Here is a 19,821-nt window from a genome sequence, read left to right as displayed (position 1 = left end):
ATTCTCTTACACTGTCTTTGTTTAAAGTTGTGGCTTCCAAAGTTTTTACAGTGTTGGAGGAGAAAGTTGCTTATGTTTCTTTTTCCTTTTGTGTTGCATATTAGCTCTGCTTCCCTTCTGAGGCAGATTGCTTTGTATATCTTGAAGGGCTTGGTTTAAGTTTTGCACATTTCACAGTAGCGCGGTAGTCTGCAAGTGTGGGTTAGTGAAGAGCAGTAGTTGGTAAACCACTGCCTATGTACATGCAGCTGCAGCCACAATGAGCTAAGTGGATTCAAAGATTTTTCCTTACCCAGAACTGATGTAATAACAGCACCACAAGCAGAGGAGAATGCTTGCTGAGAAGTTGTGATTTTGTATAATTCATTTTCATTCTCTTCAGAGTCCATAATTTTGTTCCTTGAAAAACATAACCTGTTTTTGAAAAAAAAAAATCAGCCACATACACTATTATTTATTTATTTTTTAAAAAGCCCCTCAATAAACATAATGAAACATTATTTAGCAACAATAAATTTGGAACAAGTTCAGGACAACTTGTGGTATTTGCATCAAATTCTGAAAGCTTGAGTTTTTGATCTTCAGACAACTGGCAGCCTACACAGTTCGAGGAAACGGGTAGACAACCCAGCGGCTTGGCAAAAATTTATTGCAATACACTGCCACATAGTGGTTGTTTCTAATTTAATGATAGGCTCATATTTCGCATTTTCACGATGCTCAGTTCTTAAGAATCCCAGATTTCATTTTTTTATACGGGAATCTCTCCTAAGTGCTGGTATTGTGAGCTGGCTATATGAATGGCTACCCCATTAGTCACATACCTCACCCTGGCCCAACACTCCTATCTCGTCCGCCTCCTAAAACACAAACCAACGAAGGAGCCTCGCTTCCTCCTCTCGGAAAACTCCCCCCCCCCAATTGTCCGCCCTTCCTTTCGGAAGCCAAGCTCTACCTCGGAGAAGGGGGCAATCTTAGCGCTGCTGCCCACCCGAGGCCTCCAGGAGGAGGCGCCGCCCCCCGCTAACTCCCACCCCACCCAGGCAGCGCGCAGAGCCGGCCTCCGAGGGGAGGGAGCCTCCTCGCTGGTTGGTGGCGCCTCCGCCTCCGCTTCCCGGCACGGGCGGCCCTTCAGGCCAACGAGAGAGCCGAGGCCGGCCTCGGGAGCTGCTGGTAGGCCCTGCTGGGCAGAGGCGGGAAACTGCGAGCGACAGCTAGCTCGATGGCCGACTCGCGGAAACACTGAGCGGCTCCCGTCCCCGGCGCCATGGGCCCCGCCACGTTGGGGTGAGCAGGAGGCGGCGGCGGCAAGTCGGGCGCGAGGCGGCGGGTGAGGGTAGGGGGGAGGCGGCTCGCGCGGCGGGAACGCACATTTCAAACGCCAACCGTCCCTCGGCGGGGGAGGGGGGAGGAGGCGGAGGCGCAGAAAGGGGGCGCAGGGGAAGCGGGCGCTGGACACCAGGCGCTGCCCCCCAGGCGGGGAGGGGAGAAGGCAACGCGAGGGGAAATAACCAGGGTGAGGTTTTGGGGGAGAGGCTGTAAGACTCGGGGTCTCCGCCCACCACCTTTAAAGAGCTTTTCGGGTTGTTGTTCTTTTTAAATGTGGTTTTAATTTATGTGCGCTGCTCTTTTTGCCTCGCAGGTCGTAACCGTTAGAGGCGAGATGGGTAAGATGTGACTTCCCAGGAAAATGAAACCAAGTGGTTTGAAGAGCAGCAGCAAAGGACAGCTCCCCTGTAAGTTGTCAGGACTTTCCTTTAGTCCGCTAAGGAGTGTGCTTTAATAATAAATAATAATAATAATAATAATAATAATAATAATAATAATAATAATAAATAGTTTACTTTATACCCCGCCCATCTGGCTGGGTTTCCCCAGCCACTCTGGGTGGCTCCCAGCAGAATTTTAAAAAACACGATAAAACAGGAAACATTAAAAACTTTCCTACACAGGACTACCTTCTAAAACAGGGATTTCTTCTAAAAACCTTCAGCCCCTTCACAGATTTGTTCCAGAAAGGAGGTTCTGACAAAAAAAAAGTTGTTTCTTCTCCCTGCCAACCCCTGCCCCACACAACACAAAAGAAAAGGAAAAAAAAGATGATAAAGCTCTTTGGCAGAATCTCAGTTCAAATCTGCTCCCATTTTCTTTGGAAATCTAGAGAGGTGAAAATTTTCTTGGAGGAGGAGATTGATGAGATCTAGATATCTTTTGTATTTTTATAATTTGACCGGGAGTGGGGGGGCTTAGCTAGGAAGCCTGAGATTGAGCCATGCTTGATTTCTGCTTGAATCCAAGTGCTGTAGCTTTGGAAGAAGCAAGAACTTTTTGGAGTGTTAATACTGTGAACCCTTCTATTGTTGTCTCAGGTTGTATATATGTGTAAATAAACCAGATTGGGGTGGTTTCCTACAGTATCTTAATGTGCTATGTTTGATTTTACTTAACTTGTGTTTCACTTACTCTAAATGTGTGTATAACTGCTTTGCACTGCAAGCTGTTGTGGGCTTTTTGAGAATTATGCTAAACATTATGCTTATTGTTCAAAAGGTAAGCAGCTAGTTTGCTTGTAAAGTTGTAGTTTGCCTGGCATAGAGATTGGACTTTTTGTTTCCTGTACTGCTGGGGTATAAAAACTCATCCTATAGCCAGTTTTTTAAAAATGCTCTAATGAGGAACTTATTCAAGACTTTTGAAGGTTTGGGATCTGTAAGTGAAAGTAAAACTGACTGCATATGTGTTTGTGTAAGAGCAGGGGTCCCCAGACTTACCGAGCGGCGGGCCGGTGCCCGCCGCGCCGCCCGCGCGGTGGGCCGGACGGCAGGGGAGTGCGCGCGCAGCGGGCCGGAGGGCGGGGGAGTGCGCGCCCGTGCGCATGCGCACACGCACACGGGCGGAAAAAAATAGCCGAAAATCGCTTGTGCGCATGCGTATGGGCCTCCCCCGACCCGGAAGTGCACCAGAAATGACCTCTTCCGGGTCGGGAGAGGCCTGTACGCATGCGCACAAAGGATTTTCGGCGATTTTTTGCCGATTTTTTTGATTGTCGCTGCGCCGCGCGCCGTGAGAGCGGGCGGCGGCAGCGGGCGGCGGGGGTCGTCGCGGGCCGGATTGGAAGGCCGATTGGGCCGCATCCGGCCCGGGGGCCGTAGTTTGGGGACCCCTGTGTAAGAGTGTTGTCCTATATTTTAACTCTGATATGAAACACATCCACTTGAAACCAAATCTTATTTCAGTGGGATGTGTTCTTGGCTTAGGACTGCAATCCTAGTAAATTTACTTCGAATGTCTTTCTCTGAAATCACTAAGATATGTTCATAAGTTGTTGGCATCCATCTGTCTCGAGAAACAATGGAGTGCGCTTCTGGGGATTAAGTCAAACCACTGCGATAGCAGGCAAAGTGACCTCCCTGGGGCGCAAGCCTGAGCAGTTTGTATGGAGCTCCTGGGCTGCCCAGAACAAGACCCCTCATGACCTCATTCCTTGTCCAAGGAAAAGCAGAGCAATATGTTTGGCACCAGCTGGGCTGCAGGAGTTGCCAGAAGTAGGTGCCATCCAACTGTCTTGTGGATTTTTGTTGGGTTTACTCTTTAGCCTTTTCTCCTCCCAAATATATGCCATAAGGCAGTGGAGGTTTAGGATCAGAGTTTTCCATGTCCCATCTACCCCATGTATAAGTAGACATATAAAATTAGGAGGCTCACTTCCAGTTGAGATCATTGTGCAACATTCACTTGTAAAGGATGTAGGGCCTGTTCAGGTGCTCTCTCAAACACAAATACAGTGGTGCCTCGCTAGACGAATTTAATTCGTTCCACGGGTCTTTTCTTATTATGAAAAAATTCGTCTAGCGAATCCCATAGGAATGCATTGATTTTTTTATTTTTTTTGCCCATAGGAATGCATTAATTGAATTTCAATGCATTCCTATGGGAAACCGCGATTCACTAGATGAAAATGAATTCGTCTAGCGAGGCAACCTCCGCTAGAAAAAACCTTTCGTTAAGCGAAAATTTCGTTAAGCAGGGCATTCGTTAAGCGAGGCACCACTGTACAGTGTCTTGTTTAAGAGTAGCTCCTCCTGGACCAGATAGTATCACATATATTTGAACGCAATATCTACATGTACTCAAGAGCCAGATGCCAGTAGCAGATTGACTTCTGCATCTGAAGCCCTGTCAACTCAGGCTGGTCAGGGTACAATGTGGTGATGGAGTTTCTCTCTTCTTTTTGTTGCTGTAATAGCTCCAGGCTGGCATAGCTGAGAAACCCAAATTGAGCCTTTCTTTGAAGAATGGGCAAGCTTAGGGTCCATCAGATCCATGGCTGGCCTATCCCCATAGCTTCTCATTTTGCGATTCTACTCTGGCTATTGCCAGTTAGGCATTAACTCTTCAACAATTTCCACTGCCTTGTCAAAGGCCTCTGGCAATGGAGCACCCTTCTGCCATCAGAACATAGCAGATGGAGATGTTCACTATATCCTAGGACTGTACTATCAGGTTCTACCAGTTCAGTCACTGCATTATAAATAATATTATGAAGGAGGGGTATGTGCTGTTGATCTGACCTTGTGTGGTGAGGAGAGGGATTGTATAGTCTTGACAAGTTCAAATATACTTTTATTTATATATTAGAAATATGGCTTTACTTATCCAGGATGATTTGCCCACAAACCCTTCTAAAACCTCTTTTTAAAAAACCCCTAGGGTTATCAAATTCTCTTTTCTTTTTATTATAGGTGATATGCAAGGAAGAACAGAAAGTACCAAACCTCCCCTGAAAAATGTGAAGAAAGATTCCACAAAATCAGATAAACTAAAATGCAAACCACTTACTGGGAAGGTGTTTTACCTTGATATTCCATCCAATGTCCTCTCTGAGAAAATAGCAAAAGATCTTAAAGAACTGGGAGGGGTAAGTCTGTTTCTGTTTTTTTTTTTAATCTGAAAAATTAGGTCCTCCTGCAAGAGGGGAGCCTTCAAAATCAGTCTATATGCCCAGAAGCTTCCCAAGCTTCCAGCCCTAATAATTAGTAATTCACTCTTGAATGTATGTGTGTAGTCTCACCAACTATGTAATAATATACTGTACCGGTAAATGAAGATTACACATAAAATGTTTGTGAATTGGAAACAATCAATGTATAAAGGAGCGGTCATATAACTATTGTTGGTTGCATAACAGACTGTTATGAAGTTCATAATTTCTAAAGTCCTTAACTTACAAAGTGCTTTATAATCCTGGCTCATTTTTGCTTCAGTATTAAGTTGAGTTGGACCAAACTTCTCAACTTTGCTCCCAAGTCCTCATTTCTTTCTTCATGCTTACTATCCATAGTTTCACCATTCACCCTGAAGATTAGGCATGAAGCCTTTTCCCTTTGATTGTTCTTTCCTCCTTTCAATCTCAAATTCAGTCTGTTGTCAGAAATACAACTCTCCTTTTCTGCTCCTTCACCTTTGTTTGTGCCCTGCTCATATCTCACCTGGATTACTGCAGACTTCTCTGGTCCTCTGATGCCTTGCCTTCATATTCTAACATCAATATAGTACTCTACTACCAAAATCTGCACCTTTCATCGCTTTGAGCAGTTCACCCTCCGCTTTAATCCTTTACTTACTGTCCTCACATCATGTACAAGCTTCTCCTCATTTTTTGAACTCTTTGTGGCCTTCCTCCTCCTTAACTTTGTATGTTTATTTCCCAACACATTATTCTTATAGTGTCCTTTGTTCAACTAGTTCTATCATCTTGGCTGTCCAAATGTTTTTTGCTGCCTGCTGTGGCTCTGTCCTTTCCCCTTGCGGTTCCCTATACCCATATATATCTCCACCTCCTTTATTTCCTTTTGGTGTTTCAAAACCTGTTTTTCCAGGAAGCCTTTAAAACAAACTCTCTACCCCAGTCCCTATACCTTACTGTAATTAAGCTAAAGTACTGATAATAAAGTCGGGATGGCGCTGTGGGTTAAACCACAGAGCCTAGGGCTTGCCGATCAGAAGGTCGGCAGTTCAAATCCCCATGACGGGGTGACTCCCATTGCTCGGTCTCTGCTCCTGCCAAACTAGCAGTTTGAAAGGACGTCAAAGTGCAAGTAGATAAATAGGTACCGCTCCAGCGGGAAGGTAAACGGCATTTCTGTGTGCTGCTCTGGTTCACCAGAAGCAGCTTAGTCATGCTGGCCACATGACCTGGAAGCTGTACGCCGGCTTCCTCGGCCAATAGAGCGAGATGAGCGCCGCAACCCCCGGAGTCGGTCACGACTGGACCTAATGGTCAGGGGTCCCTTTACCTTTACTGATAATAAAAATAACCACATACTCCTCCCTTACCTGTTAGTGCCTCCATTTCACCCCCTTACTCTATTATTTCTGGTGTCTGTTTTAGATCATAATCCTCTTGCAACAGGAACCTGTCATACCTATTATTTGTAAAACACCATGTACATGAATTGCACTTAAATTAATAATAATAATTTATTGTAGCTATTATTATCTTCACAATTCCCTGTAAGATAAATCGTAGTTAACCATTGGTGGTGCTTGTATGAATCCCTGGAGTCTCTTTCAGAATAATAATTGTTTTAATGACATTCTGGGGCCAGTTTGGTACATTGGATACAGTGCTGGATACCATTAGTTCCCCCTTCTCATAATAAGCCAAGAGAGCTTGCAAGTGGCTGATTTATTTATCTCTGTGAAACACTCCTGAATCTAAACCCAGTTCTATTTGATAAAATTCTATTAACTTTCATGTGCTTAATCATATGAATTAGTGGACTGGCCTTTTTCCAGGTGTAAAAAACCTATTGTGATCATGCACCATCCTTTCGGCTGTGTCATTTCAGACACAGCTTACAGCAGTGTGGATTGTGCTCTGGGGAAAGCACTCAGCTTTGTGCGAAGGGGGAATTGTATGTTAAACTGGTAATGAAGTGCTACAATGTTTGGTAAGGTTTATACCAAGTTCTGAAAGAATACTTTTTTATTTATATATAGAAAGTGGAAGGATTCCTGAGCAAAGATATTAGCTATTTGATCTCTAATAAAAAGGAAGCAAAATTCGCTCAAACTCTTGGACAAATATCTCCAGTCCCGAGCCCAGACTCTGTATATAATGGTGGAAACAGTTCGCCTCATCCAAGCAGCAGAAGAGACAGGCATGATGGAAGTTCATTCAAGCTAGTGGACACAGTAAGTCCCATTCCTGCCTCCTTCCCTGTAGATGTTGCCTCAAGCAAAGAATGGCTTGATGAAAATGATATAGGTTATGGAACCATTAACCTGTTCTAATTTGTGTTAAGTCAGGATGTAGTTTTTAAAATACACAACCATGAAGTCTGTTGCTTTACTTAAGTCTGCTTTTTAAAATATATAAATAGGAATGTTTCAGAAATTTTATCCAGAATATTTACATTAGTAATAATACACTGTCTTTTCAAACAGCTCATTACCCAAACAAACTGCAGCAATAGTGGGCATATTTGTGCTGAACCTTTTTATATTCATTACTTAAGAATGTTATATTAATGGCTCGACCTAGGTTTAGATGAATAGACCAAAAAAATCCACAAATGCAGAGAAGAATGTGATGTAGCTACTTATTTCATAGAATCGTGAAATTGAAAGATTTAAATCCCCTACCAATTCTGATAATTCAGTACTGCAGCACTCCTTTCATGCAGTTTTATTTATTGAAATATTTATAATCCTCTCATAAGATATATCAAGACAATATATAAATGCAATAAATATGCAATATAAAAGTGCAGTCATACCTCATGTTGCGTTAGGTTCATGTTGCGTCTTTTCGGCTTGCGAATGCAGCAAACCCGCAAGAGTGGATTTCTGAGTTTTGCTGCATGCGCAGAAGCGTTCTGCGCGCTTCGCCTTTGCCTTAAACATTTCATTATGCAAGACTTCTAGTGATGAACACAAATGTTCTGTATTTTCTTTCTTTCTTATAAATAGGTACGCATGAGTAGAGGAAAATCTTTAGTTGAAAAAGCAATAAAAGAGCAGGTATGTATAATAAGGTGACTCCAAGCTGGCAGGAGTAGGATTCCTGGTAGCATCATTGCTGTTGCTTACCAAGGCAGGGCAGTGGTGAGGTCAGGGTTGCTTGAACGCAACAGCAGGAGTGCTGGATTGGCTTAGCTGGTGTGCCTGCATTGCCTTTACCATAGCTGCCAAGTTATCCCTTTTTTTTAAGGGATTTTCCCTTATGCTGAATAGGCTTCCTCGCGAGAAAAGGGAAAACTTGGCAGCTATGCCTTTACTTCTCTAGCACTCTGTCCTGGGTAAACAGCAGCCACTGCTGCTGGGAACTCAGATCTACAGCTGCCCTGCACTGTCTGCTTCTATGTGTTTTCTTACTTGCAACTCTCTGAAATGTTTTCAAAAAGTAAAGCATTCTGACTCTAAAAGTTGTGAAATGGGTTTTTCAGCGATGCAACTTTTGTAATATCCTTTTTGGCTAATTTTGCTTATGCTGCTTTAATGGGTCTTTGGACAGTGTGAAAATGTGCATGCAACACACCCAAGTGATGCTGGCATATTCATACACATGAATATAAAAATATTTTAGTTAATGGAAGTATTATAAATATGTGTCTTTCAGGAATTAATCCCCTCTGGTAGTATTTTGTCCAATGCCTTGAGTTGGGGAGTGAAAATACTTCATGTTGATGGTAAGTATTTTTTCAAGGAATTTTCAATTTTTTTAGAATAAGATAATTTCAAATACAGTGGTGCCTTGGAAGACGAATTCGTTTTGCGAAAAATTCGTCTTGCAAATCCCATAAGAATGCATTGAAAAAAAATTTTTTTGCGCATAGGAACGCATTAATTGAATTTCAATGCATTCCTGTGGGAAACCGCGATTCGCTAGACGAATTTTTCACAAAACGAATTCGTCTTGCGAGGCAACCTCCGATCGCAAAACCCATTCGTCTAGTGAGAAATTTGTCTAGCAGGGCATTCATCTAGCAAGGTACCACTGTAATAATTTTGATAATCTTTTCTTCCTGATAATAGATATTAAGAAGTATATTGAGCAGAAGAAAAAAGATATCTCTCTGATCAAGAAATCAAGCACTGAAATCAAATATGCGGTAAGTCTACACCTTCCTAATTCCAGAGAAAAAATAATAACAGGTTAAATATAATAAAACCAACACCTTAAATATTTAAGGTAGATCTTTAAAAATATATACTTTATGGATTATAGACAAATTATTATCATCAGCTAAGTAGCATAATGGTTTACTCATTTGTGTATTGTACCAGAAAATTTTGGGTTTCCACTTGGTTTTGGTATGATCATGGTCCAGGAGAGGAGGAGGGTGAGCACCTTATCCTGAAATGAGAACAATGAATGGGCCTTAGTGGTGGAGGAAGAGAAGAAAACCTAGTTGCCCTTGTGAAGGAAGGAGTCTGGTAGTATCTATAACCTGGAGAGACAGCTTTCCCTCCCCCAACTTTGCTAGCCTATTAGTGATCGACATTTTGTTTGGGGGGGGGTGGATCTGGAAATGCATAATGCAATCCTATGAATATTTCTATTAAGATGTAAATCCCACTGAGTTCAGTAGAACTTACATATTATAGGATTGCCAACTGATTTCTTCCATCTGTTGGAATACTATTTAACATGCATGTTTGACTTTACTAAACAAAACTAAAGCTTGCCATGTTAATTTTACATACTATGTGAATATATCAGATGTTTTGACCAATAGGCAAAGTATCTGAACTATTTGATTAATTAAGAAGTTCACTAAAGCACTTATTGTGATTTAAATATTATATTAAATGAATTCTTTCTTTTTTAAAAATAGTTATTTGAAAATACTTTAAGGAATTACAACTCAGTAGCACAAATTCCTCTTACCTTGTTTACATTTAAAAAAACAACAACAACTAGAAACTGTTAACAAACTAAATTTAGCATGCCCAAGGAACTGAATATTAGAGAACTATATTTCTGCTGCTGTGCTCAAAGACTCAGGTAGCAAGTGATGTGAAAAGCCCAGGAGAGTAGACTCTCCTGGGTTAGTTAGGCAAATACTGTAGTATAATATATTAAGTAGCCAACTTGTTTCTGTATTGTTAAGGGGATCATTTGATTGCTGAATAGCTAGCTGCAGGTAGGAAGGAGAGAGACTTGCTTTTTTCGTTTTGCTTCTTTTTGAAAAAAATATGCAGGGAAGAGAATTCTTTTAACCTCGTTGCACACATTCCCCCTAGCTGTAGGCCTTTCTATGTTCTGCTTATGTCTTTTAAAATCTCTTAGAACTACATACATAACTACAAAAGTAGACAAGATGTGACTTGTCTTAAAGTACAGTTCATCAGTTTTGTAAAAAAAACCAAAACTATACTTCCCATTGATTGGTTGGTTGCTAGTCCACTGCTCTGGTCTCCTACATCACACAATCAACTATAAAACATGCACATTTGAATAAATCGAATGAATAAACTATAATAATAATTTCTTTTTAACAGGAAAAAGAGTCAATTGATCAGAAAACAAAAAGTAAGTATTCAAGACATGAATAAGACTTGTTATTTTACAAAATATAAAAATATTGATTGTTTAAAAAGAAACATCTTGATCGTTTATTCTAGGCAAGGTTATTAATCTACAGAATAGCATAATTTTCCATAAGATATTTGTTACTTGTGTCAGAAATAGGAATGTTCATATAATCTGGTAATAATAAAGTTTTTTAAAACATTCTTTTGAACAGATAAGCTGAAAAATCCTTTTCTGAAGGTAGAAGACAGAAGACGGTAAGTGTTATTTTCAAATGAATTGATATTCTATTCAACACATGTCCTCCAAACCATCTGCTTTCTTCTTGGAGGTTGATGACAACATTTGATGCAATGACAATATAATCTGCTGGAAAACAATGCAAAGCTCTAATATGCTGGAAGGATTTCAGTAAGACAATTCCTTTTGTGCTAGGTAATCTATCGGATGTTAGAACAGTGAGGGGAAATAAATTTGCCAAGTTCTATATGTAGGGGGGGGGTCATAAGAAGGTAGAATCTGACGTACAATTTATTAGTGGAATTGCTCTAGATACCATATCTGACTATCAATTGGTTTCTTATAGTGCAATTGTAGGAGTTCAATAGGATTTACTCCCAGATAATTGTATATAGGAATGCAGCCTTAATATCAAATGTTTTCAGTAGCATGACATGTATTTAGGCAACAGTCTGTACTTCCAACAACTTGTAATATTCACAATAGCAAAATACCCTGGATTTATTAGTTTGTTTGTTTTTAATGAAAAGCACTGTTTCTTACTCCTTTTTTCTGTTAGATGTTTTAGAATCCAGGCATGTACACCTTCATAGAAACTGGTACTTTGATCTTTGAAATGTAACCAGCTCTTCAAAAACTTCAACTTTGTCTCTTCTTCTCTAGTAGTTTGACCCAAAATCTGCATTATGCTAAGGAAGCACAAATTTGGTGGCCTTATCTGGCCACACTCCCATGGGTCAGCTTTGAGTAGTGGGCAGAACAACTCTCTTGCCAGTCACCTGGCATCATCCTATATAATAATGTCCATGTTGTCCCTGCGTCCAGTTGTCCCGTGTGTCCCTGGGGTACTGCGCATGTCCCCCAGAGACACAGGGATTGGACGGAGGGACAACCAGGGACACAGGGATTGGACCCGCGCTCTCGGGACACAGGGAACAGCCAACTGCCGCTCCGCCAACCGCCGCTCCGAAGCCCAGTCTCATGCTGGAGGTGCGCGGTGAGGCGGCGGGGGAGAGAAGCGCTCCCCCCCCCGGCAGCCTTGCCGCACACCTCCGGCATGGGACGGCGCTTCCTCGGGGAACCCGAGGAAGCCGAAGCGGCAGCGGGCGCGGAGGGAAGCCCGCTTTGGCTTGGCGGCGGCGGGAAGAAGGGGAGGAATTCCTCCCCTTTTTCCCGCCGCCGCCAAGCCAGTCCCGGAGCCGAATTGCGGCGCGGCGGGGTTTTTCGCCGTTTGCCTCCCCCTCGGGGGAAGGCAAACGGCGAAAAGCCCCCGCTGCGGACTGGCTTGGCGGTGGCGGGAAGACCCGCCACCGCCAAGCCAGTCCCGGAGCCAAATTGCGGCGCGGCGGGGTTTTTCGCCGTTTGCCTCCCCCTCGGGGGAAGGCAAACGGCGAAAAGCCCCCGCTGCGGACTGGCTTGGCGGTGGCGGGAAGACCCGCCACCGCCAAGCCAGTCCCGGAGCCGAATTGCGGCGCGGCGGGGTTTTTCGCCGTTTGCCTCCCCCAGGGGAAGGCAAACGGCGAAAAGCCCCCGCTGCGGACTGGCTTGGCGGTGGCGGGAACATCCCGCCACCGCCAAGCCAGTCCCGGAGCCAAATTGCGGCGCGGCGGGGTTTTTCGCTGTTTGCCTCCCCCAGGGGAAGGCAAACGGCGAAAAACCCCCGCTGCGGACTGGCTTGGCGGTGGCGGGAAGACCCGCCACCGCCAAGCCAGTCCCGGAGCCGAATTGCGGCGCGGCGAGGTTTTTCGCCGTTTGCCTCCCCCAGGGGAAGGCAAACGGCGAAAAGCCCCCGCTGCGGACTGGCTTGGCGGTGGCGGGAAGACCCGCCACCGCCAAGCCAGTCCCGGCAGGCCGCTTCCTCTAGCGCCCGTTTTTAAACGGGCTAAAATCCACTAGTTACGATATAAGATGATAGACAGGTGGGCTGACTGTTGGGTACTTGACAACCCCTTCATGAAGCACTGTGCAAGCCCTGTGCAGTCAGTTCCTCAGGGATTGACACCATGCATTTCTCATAGTGAACTCTCTCCCCTGCAGCTAATCCAGCTGGAGAGCTGAAGCCTGCTTTTCCTTGGCAGTGCACAATTGGGAGTGCATTTACAGCTGCATTTCTGCTTCCCCCACATCTGACATCATATTCAAGGGGAAATAACTTCCTGCGCCACTGGCTGGATGTTCCCTACCCGTGGTGCAAAATTTATGTATATAGATAGAGAAAAACACATTGCCAATTTTTAAATCAAAGTATTTATCATACTGGGTTATTTTTCTACAGGGAGGTGGAGAATGGAGAAGTTGGAGGGCACAGTAGGTGATTTATTGCAAAGCACAAACCTGAGTAAAAGAACAAGTTTATATGTGGCTTGAACCCTATAAAAGGGAGGTACAGAGTTTATATAGCAAAGAATAATAGAGTGTCAACATTGCTATAGCAGTGTGTGGCATACATCACAGATAACACACTGCAAGCAAGAACTACTGAAAAACGATTTTTAAACATATTTATTGCTTTTTTGTATATTCAATAAACCTGAAATAGCTCTTATTTTTTCTCATGTAGACGCTACAGACCTTTTTACTTGCAACTGTCCAGCTTTCCTGTTCTCAACTATTCCAATCCAAAACCTTACAGTCCATTTGAAACAGAAAAGAAGAATATAATTGCTCATAAGCAAATTGAGAATAAACAAAGGTAATTGAAGAGGGATGTGCCAAAATTTGGTAAAGGGCTAAAGAGGATGGAAGCAAGTTTGGATTTTTATACAGAATTCAAGATCAGTTTATAAGCATGCCCTATATTGGGTTAATCTACCGTGCCCAGGTGGCGCTGTGGGCTAAACCACTGAGCCTAGGGCTTGCTGATCAGAAGGTCGGCGGTTCGAATCCCTGTGACGGGGTGAGCTCCCGTTGCTTGGTCCCAGCTCCTGCCAACCTAACAGTTCGAAAGCACATCAAAATGCAAGTAGATAAATAGGAATCACTATAGCGGGAAGGTAAACGGCGTTTCCATGTGCTGCTCTGGTTTGCCAGAAGCGGCTTTGTCATGCTGGCCACATGACCTGGAAGCTATACGCCGGCTCCCTCGGCCAATAATGCGAGATGAGCGTGCAACCCCAGAGTCGGTCACGACTGGACCTAATGGTCAGGGGTCCCTTTACCTTTACCTTACCGTGCCTACTAGTTAGTTGTTAGTGAGCCCCCATCACCATTAGACAAGCTGCTTTGATTTAATGGATTTTTAAAGGCTCAGTTTATATGTTAGGAGTTAGACACTGCTAGTTGAGTCTGGATTCTATAAGTCTGCCTCTGGTTATCACAGCGAAAGAGTGGATGCATGAGTCATTTATACTTATTTTCTGCTCAAATATCCAGATATGCTAAAGTGGTGAAAAGAAGTTTATAAATTTTATAAATAAAGAAAAACTACCCTGAGAAAAACTACACTGTTAGTTCTGTTTGGGATTGAAGAACCCATGTATGGAGGACAGGAAGCTTGACAAGAAGCTGAGCAGAAAGAGGAAGCAAACCAGGGGACAGTGAGGCCAAAGAAAATATGGTGGCTGAAGAAAGGGTGCAGAGTATGCAGGAATCTGTGAGAACAGGTGGATGAGGGAAGAAGCTTGAGCCAAAAGGCAGGGGAACTAGCTGAAGAAAAGAAGAGATGGGCAGGAGAAAAATCACACTAGCTAGAATCAGAAAGAGAATGTGTGCTCTTTTGCAAAGGTGGCTCAACAGGAATAGAAAGATTGGGAGGTTGTGTTTTCTTATAAGTAGCTAGCTGGGTCATGTCTTCCATACATTGTATAATGCAGGGGGCAGGGAGAGACCTTCCAGTGCTAAATGTTTAGCCACTGAGTATCCATATCTCACTGTCAAGTTCCACAGGGTTGGTATGTAGTTCAACAGTATATTAAAATCTTCAAATCATTATGACGTTCTAGGGCCATATTTATGCAGCTGGTTACTTTGAATCAAAATGCTGCAAGTAATATTGTGCTATCATAGTTGGATTGAAAGTCCTAGTTCCTATGAAAAAAAGTTATTGTGAATCCCTGAGTTGTGCTCTTGATGATTTTGCTTATAGAATATATGAGTAAGATATTTTTTCTCTTTTTCATGAACAGAAATCCAGCAAATAATGACAAAGGGCCAGTTCAGCTTCCTGCAAAACATAAAAAGAGAAAAGGGTACTGTGAATGTTGTCTGAAGAAGTATGATGACCTTCAAATAGTAAGCATATATTAACTAAATAATTGTGGCTTATTTACAAGCGATGGATATACCTAAATTACTTCCAGATATTTGAGGAGAGATCGTATTTTTTATTAAATGTTTTTCTCTAAAACAGTATTCATATGTATTTGACCCATTCATAGAAATATTTTAAAGAGCTGATATAAAGGTTGTAATGACATAGGTTCTTTCTCATTTTGGATGAAACTGAATTCCTTCAATATTTTATGAAACACAGCTTATGTTTTGGAAGGGACTAAATCACCAGGTATTAAAACTCCTGTAAAGTAATGTTAAATAAGTTGTACTTCCCATGGGTAGGTTAGTCAATATCATTGCTACTGTTGCTAAATTAAGCATAGGAGCTTCAACAGTGTGTATATTATATATTCTTATATTTGTTTTAGAATCAGTGAATGCTGTTCTTTTCTAAGGGAAGATTATTATTTTTTTAGACAGGTTATATTAGGATTAGACTTGCACAAAATGAGCAACCCTCCCAAAGGTGCATCAGTAAAACTTAGTACCATCATCTTTTTATTTGTATGCTGCCTTTCCATATTTAAAACCATACTCAAGGCAATTTTTAACATGAAAGGATTTACATAATCACAAACATAACAAAAGTAGTCATAAATAAAACACATCAAAACGTATACAATCAAACAGCACATCCCACATAAATCATAAAAAGGTCTAAAAATAGAAAATATTGATAACAGCAACAAAACACTCCAATAAAAACACCTAAACAACATCCCAATCCAAGAGTCTGTTCAGCAGCCTCAGCTTTGGTAGCTAGAGTCAATCAGGGCCCTGCCATCCCAGGTGAAAAAAGGCTGGCAAAGCAGGGAGTTGGTCTTCCAGAAGTCACAGCCAAGATGTAGCTTTTGTCTCTCTGTTTGTGGGTATTTATTGCATAGACAGCAGCATATGCAGTTAGGGAATATGTGATTTGGCTATAGAGCGAAGTTTCAAGGAAGGCTGTCTCATTTTTAGCAGCTTTAGCTGCCAATGCCCTACAGGTGGATGGGTAGTACAGTTGGATATATTAGAGCAAGAATAGCCAGCATTCTATATTCTTGAGGAGCATATTTTAATCCAGATAGCGAAAGGTCTGCAGACAGGGACTGGTAGCTTCCATAATGAGGTTGGAATGGCCTGTAGATAAGGACTTCCTAGTCATGGGGCATACACAATCAGGCATATCACAGTAAATAAAAATATGTAAGCTTACATGTTACATTTATCTTTTATATATTCTAGTAATGTTTGAAGTCAGTTTCTTATAACTTGAAAACTATTTTGTAGGGTCATCAGGTATCAGAAAAGGATAATTGTAGATTGTGGTTGCATTTAAACAGTCATAATAAACCAATAAATGCTTAATAAGCCAAGCCTTTTGCATAGTTTACTATCCTGGCTTATTCCAAAACTGGTAACCATAGTTCCCTGGTTCAGATAAAAAGGAAAGCTATGGTTAATTAGAGTATTCTTGGTTTGATTACTTGTGCCTCAAAAGTGCTCTCTGTATGCAAGGCAAGAGGCTCACACATATATTGGTTTATTAAGCCAAGATATTATAATCTGAACTGGGTCTTTATGGTGGTTTTAAGACTTCATTCTTGTAAAAAGAATCAATCATTTATATATAAACATTTTATTTAGGAATGCTGTTGATACATTTTCTCCCCCTAATTTCAGCATGTTGAAACTGAGCAACACCAGAACTTTGCTCAAAGTTCTCACTATCAAGTTGTGGATGACATTATTTCCAAGTTTTCTTGTAACTTTGTAGAGTTGAGTACACCAAAAATTAAAAGGTAAACAATTTTATAACTTCTTATTGTCAAATAATTTTTATTTTCACCTAACTTTTCAAAAATAAATGTAGGTTATTTTGTGTACCTTCCTCTCCCCTGCCATGATTGTTCCACTTCAGAGGTTTCCTCACAAGTCACTATGCTTTCAGAGCTGATTTAGAAAATTAATATAGGTCTTGACCACTGACAGATCCAGTTTTGAAGTGATCAGCAATACAGTAATGACTTTATTTGGTGAGGCTTTCACACTGACTTCAGCTAACCCACTATCTTTTGGCCCCAAAGAGTAAAACAGCCTTTCCGATGCTATTGTGTAAAGTAGTTTCTACAGGCACCACAAAAGAATGTGTATTCATCTCTTTTGAAGGCTCTGTCTGTAAAGAACAGGGCTTGGTAGAACCATAAGCAGCATTTTTCACCTACAGATGACGTGCTTTCTGACAATTAGGCAGTACCACCTGGTGAAAGATCTGGATTACTGATACAATAATATGTATAAGAATTGCTATATACTATATAACCTGTTTCTGCAGTTTCCAAAAACTATGCTGACAGCTCATCAGGTCATCTCTCTTACAAGGAATCTAGCTGTATCCTTGGCACTTTTAAAGCTATCTTTAAACCCCTGTGTCTTGCATATGATGGTCTCCAAGTGCTGTGAGAATGAATGCACTGAGAGAAATTTTCTAGCAGTCAGAGGGGAAGTAAAATAAGATGGGATGAACTGACATAAAACAAAATATAGACTGCAACAAGGAAAAATTAACAGATACCGTATGTCTGCCTCTCCCTTACTCTCCGCCATCCTCTCAATGGCATCTCCCTGATCTGCCTCCTCCTGGCTTCCATGACTGCCACTTCCTTTTGAACTTGAAAGGCTCCAAAGGAGACGGCAAAGACTGCTTCGACTCTTCTTAACAATGGGAAGGCAAACACCAGAATCCACCTTTGCACTTGCTTCTTCTGGGCTCTCAGGTCCAAAAGAAATAACTATGTCAAATACATTCTTCTTCTTAGCTTCTTGCTTTGCTGCTCAGTGAGATTCCCAACTGCTCTTAGGCCTCTTCAGGCATTCTAAACAAGTTAAGTACTGTAAGCACATGGAGGTAGGGAGGCAGCGTGGATTAATTTTCTAGTCCTGCCTGGTCTAGCTTGCTTCCCGCCCCTGCATTGCTGTTCCAGTCACTGCCTACAAGTTGGAGGGTGAGCATCTGAAGCACCAGGCCTCCTGTGCTCATGAAGGCTTCCTGTGCATTTTAGAACCTTGATTTTCCAGGGTTCTAAAACGCACAAGGGATCTCCACAAGTACTCAATTTTAGACAGTCACCTGCCAACTCACAGATGACCAGAATGGCAGCACAGTGGAGTGGATGGGTGACACTAACACATGTGTACCCATTTCTACCTTCTCCATCCCATTTTTCCAACTTCCATTTAGAATGCCCAAAGAGGGCTACTGTCTTTGGATTAAGGAGTCCAGGGGGAGACAGAAGTAGAGATTCCAATGATAGGTTCTCTCTCCTCACCCCCCACCCCAGTGATGCTTTGAAGGATCACTAGGCAAAAGACAGGCAGAGCTATACGTATAGATTGACAGTGGCCACCGAGTCAAGAATGCCACTGCCATTGTTAAACACAGAATAGGATTTGGCAGATTATATGTGCATCTTGACATCTCCTTATAGACCAAGAGTGTGTGTACCACATATTTTCTCACTTTGATGGTCTCTAAGCATAACGGTTCCTTTCCTCGGGTTCCCAAATTTGTGCCAGATTGTAAAACCTCATGTAACCATTTCACAACTGGCCCATGTTATTTATGATTTACTACTAGTAAGTAATTTTCATGTCTTATTTGAAAATTCTTTTTGCATTTTGACATGTGTAACTTCCTTGATTTTAGGCGGAAGTGTAGTGTTGGACAATTTGCTCCTCTCATCGGAACAAAAACAGAAGAGCTGAAAGAGCGGTTGAAGAGGCAAGACAGTTCACTGAGGTGGTATTCTAGGAAAAGCATTACAACACAGGTGCTGAATGAAGGTTCTCAACACCTGGAAATGTATCCTAAATCTGCACACAAAAATTCTACCTCAGAATCTTCATGTTCTGTTTATTCCTATCACACCATCTGTTCTTCAGAAGCATCAAGAAAAGTCAGTGGCAATACTGAAAGTGGTAAAATGCCCAAAGCTTCAAATTTATCAGAGATTGCTTTATCAACCAACTTGGTACATCTTCCTCCCCAGAAAGAAAGTAAACAATGCACAAAAAACTTGCCTGAAATTTATGAACACTATGAGCCTATTTCAAGACAGAATTTACAAGGATTATCAACAAATTTAAACTCACTACATGCTCGGATTCCAGGCTCTGAGTTTAGTGAAAGGCAAAACATATCAAAGCCAAAACGAAAATTGAACCATACAGTTCTTCTGCCAGCAAAATGTCTGAAGAAGGTAGACACTCGTTCGGCAATTGACCTTAGGGTGGAGAGCAACTGTTTTCCGAAAGAACTCACAGTCCTTCTAGAGCCAGAAAAGCCATTGATTAGTCCTCCCTCAAACAAAGAGCCCAATGAGTTGACAGACATTAATATACAAAGCTCACCAATAAAACTCAGCAGAAAAGCCATGCATTCCATAGGAAGAAATAAAAGCGGAAATCAGAAACAAAAAATGGAGTTGTGTTTACATCAGACTGATGAACTACCTGTTCCAGAAGAAACAAAAAATGTACAAAGCTCATCAACACAAGCACTGTTGCAGTTATTTCAGACCAGCGAAGCAAATTCTGATTTTGGGGGTTTCTCAAGCATACAAGAGAACAAAGATTCAAATTTAATGAAAGACACATGGGAAGACCAGCATACAGATGCTTTGTGGTCTTTGTTTTCTACCTCTGCCTCTTCGTCACCATTTATTGGATTTTAATGCTGCTTTATTTAAAACGATGAGTTTTGAATAAATGTGGAAACTGAAAGATGA

The 19,821-nt window shown here is 42.0% G+C and overlaps 2 protein-coding genes across 10 annotated transcripts in view; one reads left to right on the top strand and one right to left on the bottom strand.

Moving 5' to 3' along the window:
• The window catches only part of SLC25A40 (solute carrier family 25 member 40), a 12,335-nt gene extending 11,187 nt beyond the window's left edge, over window positions 1-1,148 (bottom strand). For 4 of the 7 annotated variants that reach the window (XR_015946456.1, XM_088654433.1, XM_088654434.1 and 1 more), the window contains exons 1-2: window positions 956-1,148; window positions 293-414 (exon numbers count right to left, since the gene is read on the bottom strand). Coding sequence is in view for 6 of the 7 variants with exons in the window: in XM_088654433.1 (XP_088510559.1) it covers window positions 293-389 (97 nt within the window). In the remaining variant the exon portion in view is untranslated. Of the gene's footprint in view, window positions 1-292; window positions 415-824 lie in introns of all 7 variants that reach the window. The other 3 variants (XM_060280783.2, XM_088654435.1, XM_088654437.1) reach the window with 1 other exon arrangement.
• Window positions 1,062-19,821, top strand: DBF4 (DBF4-CDC7 kinase regulatory subunit). Of its 3 annotated transcripts, none has more exons than XM_088654432.1 (13): window positions 1,062-1,311; window positions 1,643-1,736; window positions 4,743-4,918; window positions 7,003-7,197; window positions 7,975-8,025; window positions 8,624-8,693; window positions 9,040-9,116; window positions 10,510-10,540; window positions 10,755-10,797; window positions 13,341-13,472; window positions 14,905-15,010; window positions 16,718-16,836; window positions 18,741-19,821. In XM_088654432.1, exons 2-13 carry the CDS (start codon window positions 1,691-1,693, stop codon window positions 19,765-19,767), a joined length of 2,073 nt encoding a protein of 690 aa, XP_088510558.1. In that variant the 5' UTR covers window positions 1,062-1,311; window positions 1,643-1,690; the 3' UTR covers window positions 19,768-19,821. The 3 variants fall into 3 exon arrangements, with proteins under 3 accessions (XP_088510558.1, XP_034985624.3, XP_060136765.2); XM_035129733.3 differs by having other exon boundaries at window positions 1,148-1,287; XM_060280782.2 differs by lacking the exon at window positions 1,062-1,311 and adding an exon at window positions 1,420-1,516.

The sequence above is a fragment of the Zootoca vivipara genome, chromosome 11 (genome assembly GCF_965207765.1).
Source record: "Zootoca vivipara chromosome 11, rZooViv2.hap1.1, whole genome shotgun sequence".
Classification (NCBI taxonomy): Eukaryota; Metazoa; Chordata; class Lepidosauria; order Squamata; family Lacertidae; genus Zootoca; species Zootoca vivipara.
This window is presented reverse-complemented; position numbering and strand designations above follow the sequence as displayed.

Excerpts from the sequence above, each read along its gene's own strand:
- DBF4 (XM_088654432.1), top strand. The coding sequence starts at position 1,691 with ATGAAACCAAGTGGTTTGAAGAGCAGCAGCAAAGGACAGCTCCCCT. Across the intron at positions 7,198-7,974 it reads CATTCAAGCTAGTGGACACA|GTACGCATGAGTAGAGGAAA; the intron begins GTAAGTCCCATT and ends TCTTATAAATAG. Across the intron at positions 15,011-16,717 it reads AGTATGATGACCTTCAAATA|CATGTTGAAACTGAGCAACA; the intron begins GTAAGCATATAT and ends CCCTAATTTCAG.